The sequence below is a fragment of the Lolium rigidum genome, chromosome 5 (assembly GCF_022539505.1).
Source record: "Lolium rigidum isolate FL_2022 chromosome 5, APGP_CSIRO_Lrig_0.1, whole genome shotgun sequence".
Classification (NCBI taxonomy): Eukaryota; Viridiplantae; Streptophyta; class Magnoliopsida; order Poales; family Poaceae; genus Lolium; species Lolium rigidum.
Window position 1 is genome coordinate 165,405,369 of NC_061512.1, and position 6,095 is coordinate 165,411,463.

General features: G+C 43.1%; 1 protein-coding gene across 1 annotated transcript; it reads right to left on the reverse strand.

Annotated features, from left to right (window-relative positions):
* Positions 1 to 866: 866 nt before the first annotated feature.
* On the reverse strand, positions 867 to 5,754 carry LOC124652946 (two pore potassium channel c). The gene is made up of 2 exons (XM_047191994.1): positions 4,171 to 5,754; positions 867 to 1,353 (listed from the first exon to the last, which is right to left on the reverse strand). Exons 1-2 carry the CDS (start codon positions 5,373 to 5,375, stop codon positions 1,164 to 1,166), a joined length of 1,395 nt encoding a protein of 464 aa, XP_047047950.1. The 5' UTR covers positions 5,376 to 5,754; the 3' UTR covers positions 867 to 1,163.
* Positions 5,755 to 6,095: the final 341 nt, after the last annotated feature.

The following is a 6,095-nucleotide window of genomic DNA, read 5'->3' on the forward strand; positions in this document are numbered from 1 at the left end:
ACTTTTAGCTTCTACGTTGTTAATAATTATATTTGTTTGTTAAATTTATGACATATGTAACCCCAAAGCTAGCAACGTTGTAAATATTAGTTGTAGTTCTCTTTTGGTATCCAGTTGGATGTATCATTGAAAAATACTTTTGTGTTGTGATTTTTTTAGACTATATTTTTAACAAGATTTCTTTTTTGACTCATCTTTTGAACATTTCATAATCTATGTAGTGTATATGTATTAATGGTAAATATCTCTAAATCCTACACATCTAAAAAATATATCCTAATAGCAGTTTGTAGTAACGATTATGTATGTATAAACAGGTGACTTGTATAGTACAAATCGAGCCATTAGAACGTGTTTATGGCCTTTGAATGATTAATCTTTTTTCACAGGTATTGTTGTTACAATTTATAATTTTTTTTGAGAATATTTATAATTAAATATTTAGGGCAGTCCTTCCGTTTGCCCAGCTTATGGGCCGGTTCTGCAGCAGGGCTAGCCCTATCGATGTTTCGTTGCAGTCCTAATAGTTTCACTCTTTTTTAAAAATAAAAGTACGAAAAAATAAAGATTTCAATCGAACAGTCGCTTAAATTTTAATGTATTAGTGTCTACATATATTAAAACATCTATTTATGGACAGAGGGACTAATATTCATTAGGTTTGCTTCTTGGGAACTATAATTCGAACCCGTAAATGTAGTGGTCAGGTCTATCCCAATCAACGCTGGAAAAATAAATTCCAACACAGCGTAGCGTGACAGGTAGCATCCAATGCAGAGATCCTTTCTTGTTCCACCAACCGGCCTGAATTATGTGCACCAAAGAATCCACATCTGTCATCAACCACGCGTTTGACCAAAGGCATGTGCTGAGAGGCCAAAAAAGACCACCTAATCTCCACCGCATGTTTCAAAGGAGTCGCAATATAACTGGTGTATTTACAGCAGCTTCTTAACTAGCTGAAATGCTCTCTCCCCTTTCAGGTAGACTCATTTTCAACTGATAGCAGATTACCTACGGCTATCCTACAACTGATTCGGGCTTTCGCATTCGGTGCAGGCATCCTAGCTCTAAAACCTTGCTGGTTTCGCAGCATATTTTTACAGTCCCAAAATTCCTCATACTACCTATGGAATTTTCTTTCCACGTCTTCACGACATCTGTTACGATTTCTTCCCCTTTTTCATGTCCCTAGGATCAGAGACCAGGTGATGACTCTGCAAGAGATCCGAAAGCGTGATCTTTCCGTTATTTCCTGAGTCCAGCCTCTGGAATTGGTCGCAGATCATCCTGATATCTTTGTCTGAAATCTTCCCCATCTCCTTCAGCTTGTAAACAACAAATTCCGATTTCCTGAAATAATGCAAGGTATTAACAAACACAACTATTAGAAACAAACAAGCTGTATTTCTTATGGAAGTAAATAAATGCCAGAGGAAATGTGATAAAAAAACATTTGCCTTCACTGGAGGTGTGCGCTCAACCATTCTGCTAATATTATAACCGACTACCGATTACATCCAATGTGGGGTGCTGAAGAGATCATGATTGAAAGAGGAACTTGTGCAAATAACATTATAATCATTTCAATCTGCTTCGGCACCAAACTAGAAGCCATAACTAAATGCAGGAGGAAAGTATAAATCAACCAGCCACTATTAAGGTATCACTTTACTATTGCATGATTGTGTTTGAATGACAATGGTGTATACCCATCCATGTAACTATACAAGAGTGCAGCTTTAATCTTTTATTTGTTATAAGCAAGTTTAATTTTCATTTTCTAGGCGGTGCATACATCAATACATGTCAAACTCAATCTAACAGAATGTTCAAATCAATGTGCTAAGAAATGGATGAACAGCTTCAAGATATATCAAGTTCAATAAAGCAGCATTATGTGATTAAAAATTCATGCCAAAGACCAAAACATTTTTATGTTGATAATTATTGAGAACTATACCTGCAAGTGAACAAATATAAACAGTTCTAATACTCCCTCTGTTCCATATTAGTTCTCGCAGTTTTAGTACAACTTTGTACTAAATCAGCAACAACTAATAGAAATGGAGGGAGTTGTTCTTATTCGTAGAAAAATGCATGAAGAAGGGTGTAGCTGGTGCTGTACTGCAGGAGTTAACATCAATAAATTCTCAAATAATTCCATATACAATTATAACATCAAACTCATTATGCAAACATTATAATTCTTATTCGTACAAAAATGCATGAAGAAGGGTGTAGCTGGTGCAGTACTGCAGGAGTTAACATCAACAACTTCTCAGATAATTCCATATACAATTATAACATAAAACTCAATATGCAAACATTATAATTGAACGGATAGACCGACAGAACATATTGTATAGACAGCACACTTAACAAGGTCCAATGTATAAAGTATTGCAATATAGAACTTCTTAGAACTGGGCTGGCCGTATAATTAATAACTCAGCACTCTACAAGAATACAATATTTGGAAAAAACAGCTTTATTTGTTGGGCCTTTTTCTTTGATTTTTTATGACCTGTTTTTCTGAGGACTACTCAAATATGATAATAATCAAGGGCATGTTTTGCCAATGCCAAACTTTAGCACACTTTTCCTGCTCAACAATGGCAAACCACAAAAGGTGTGGTGACACAATTGTGCTTGGCAAAAAGAAAAAAAGCCTACAACTGGTGGATCATGCTACTAAGAAAATGTGGCATGCCTCATCTGTGGCACTAAAACAAAGTAGCGATAACAGCTGACATGCTCGTAAAAAGAAGGCCGGGAGGTGAGCAATTGCATTTACAGTACTGTATCTGGATTTCCTATATTCACATTCATTATGAGACGACTACACAAGTTCACCATCTCTAACTTATGTGTTCATATTCTAAATATAAACTGCAAAAGCATACTCATCAATTATCAGTAAGTAATTTAAGCATAGTAAGGTTCTACAAACATTAGTGATTAGTCATTTGTTTTAAACTTGTGCCCATAGAATGCCTCAGTAAAACTCAATGAATACCTCCTTACACATAATATTAGAACATGAAATAGCTTTAGAACTATTGGAAATAATTTTTATTTTCGTAACTGATTGTACCACTGCATGTGTATGATGATAAATAAACAACATTGTGAACGATACATGTTGTCTTGTATATGGATACTCGCAAAAAAATGCTCTCTTAAAAATAATTATATATGTATATCTTAACACCATGACATAAATGCATTTTAAATGGGCTCAGGTTGGCATACAACAGGAAAAACATGATTTACCAAGCAAAACGTACACAAAACTCTGCTGCAATTTAACATAATACACATAAGTTGATTCATTTACTCAGTCCTGAAAATTCCATTAAAACTTATGGTTGTATCTTACTAACAAAACCATTCTGTCTTAACACACCATACTTTACATAGTCACACTATTATATTTATGCAACAACTCAATCTAGAATGTACTTGAAAACATAAACAGACAACAAGGACAAAACAATCGATTCCACCAGCATGGTTAGATGATCAATTTGTTAATTGCATTCATTCTATATGCCAACATAAGAAGTTGTGTGGTCATAATTCACCAAAATCACAATTAACAGATGCATATATCAGTCCACTACAAATTATTCCACATAAACCATATTCAAAGACATCATTTCCAGATCACATATTTCAGTTTTTCCTAAAAGTGTTATTCAGTAAACAAAAATAATGCAGCACAACAAAAAACAAACAGTATCAAGTCCTAAGCAGAGTCACTTTGACCCCTTCTGATTTCTGCCATTAAGCTAAGCACACCACAACTGTTCCTAATGCCACATTGTAATGAATAAGGCACAAAAATCCATAAACTCATTTGTGGAAATTATACTAGCATGGCAGCATCTGAGTTGAGTGTTCATGATACAACGACTTGTTGAGTACTAGGCATCAAGTTGTTCTTACTTTTTGTTGAGCTATGAGCCTATGACTATGGTATGTGTGTTGCTCTGCAAATTAAGTATACCTAGTAAAAGAGTGTTTGCACTTTGCAGGACATTAAATATTTCTAGTTGCAAGAATCCATTCCCATGTTAAATTGCGGATGAATGATCTTTGGCACGACAGATTTAGCTATCTGAAGTGGTCAATGCAAGAATGCACTAAACAAGTTTGATGACTTACGTGACATAGCCGTGGTTGTCGATGTCGGCAGCTAGAAACTCGGACACGGTCATATCCCTGGACAGCACCCAATTGGCCATTGCACGGTGCCTCTTGTCAATCCTCATCTCAGCCAAGTAGAGGAATGCCCGCGCCACGGCGAGGGTGGACACGAGAAGCCAGGCAGACGCAAAGAGGCGGCCATGCAGTGTCCGGAACGCGTGATCCCCGTAGCCGACCGTGGTGACCGACATGACCGCAAGGTAGACGGCGTCGAGCCAGCCCATATGCTCGACCTTCCTGAGCACGGTGGCCCCGACGCCGACGCAGATGGCGACGACACCGAGCGCGAGGGCGACCTTCATGCGCACGCGCATCCGCCCCTTCTTGACGTCGAAGATGTAGTTGTGCTTGTTCTTGCGCGCGGAGCGGGGGTTCTTGATGGCGGTGATGAGGAGGTGCTCCTGGAGGTCGAGCACGTAGGAGACCATCCCGGAGAGGAGGATATCGACGAAGCCGAAGCCGACGAGGACGAAGGAGATGGAGAAGAGCTTGGCGGCGGGGCTGGCCGGGGTGATGTCGCCGTAGCCGATGGTGCAGAGCGTGACGATGCAGAAGTAGAGCGCGTCGACGACGGGGTGCGTGGGCCCGTTGGAGGATGTGAAGTTGGCCGGGAAGGCGGCGTAGAAGGTGACGCCCAGCGCGAGGTAGGCGAGGAGGAAGAGGAAGGCGTGGAGCACGATGGCGGGCCGCCGCGGCGGCGGCGGCGGGTGGTGGTGGTCGGCCTCGGCGGAGGCGGCGAGGACGGCCGCGCTGAGCGGCGCCATGGCGGGCGCGGTGCGGGAGCGGTGCAGGTTGGTGCGCGCGCCGAGGAAGTTGAGGAGGGACGGCGTGAGCGGCTGCTGCGGCTGCGCCTCCTCCTCGTCGGAGGGCGGGGAGGAGGAGGAGCAGGCCGGGTGGTCGTCGTAGTCGCGGAACGGGTCGTGGTGGCCGACGGAGATGCGGCGGTAGTGGTGCGGCTGCGGCGGGGGCGGGGGAGGAGGGGGCGGCGGGGGAGGCTGGTGGTCGAGGAGGGGCCCGAAGATGAGGCGGTCCTTGTAGGAGGAGGCCGGGGACGGGCAGGGCGAGTTGGGGGGCGCGCCGAAGTCGGAGAAGGAGGAGTTCTCCGGCAGCGGCTGCAGAAGGTGCGGCGCGGAGGTGGTCGGGAGCAGCGGGTCCGTGTCCATGGCCGGAGGGAACGACGCCGGGGTGGAAGATTCCTCCTGAATATCCTCCCGGATTCTTGGGATTACCTAGGGATTCCTGGGCTCCTCGGTGCGGCGGCGGTGGGGAAAATTTGGATCTTTGGGTATCCTGGGATCGCGCCGGGATGCGGCGATCGAGAGAGGACGGAGGCGGCGGAGGAGGGGAATGGGGAGGAGGAGGGTGCGGCCGGGAGACGTTGGTGCTCGACGACGGCGATGCCTGTTTTCTTGCTAATTTTGTCCCCTTTCTCTCGCTTTTTTCCCTTCCATCGATGAATTGTTTATTGACGAAATCTTTGAGCGGCGGGAGAGGATGCAATAATAGGGAGCGGAATAGCGAGAGATCAGATCAAGGGAAGAAGAGGATGTTGGACGTCTCGTGCTCTTGTGTTGGCAAATCTTTTTTCGTTCCCGTACCTGTCAACCAGGCTTTGGGTCTGTGTGCTGCCATAAACAGGTTGGATTGAGCATGTAAGCGAGTGTCCACAGATTGTCCCACATGTTGATATAGACTATGTAGTTGGGCTAAACTTTTTTTTACATTATGCAACAATGCAAACACAAATGATTTTCTTTTGGCGAATGACAAATGATATTTGGTACATATAGATTTTTTTTGAGGGAGTTTGGTACATATAGATGGACACTGTTACAGGTGAAACCTTGCAAACAAAATTTTATTGGGCCAAGTTAAGTTTTTTA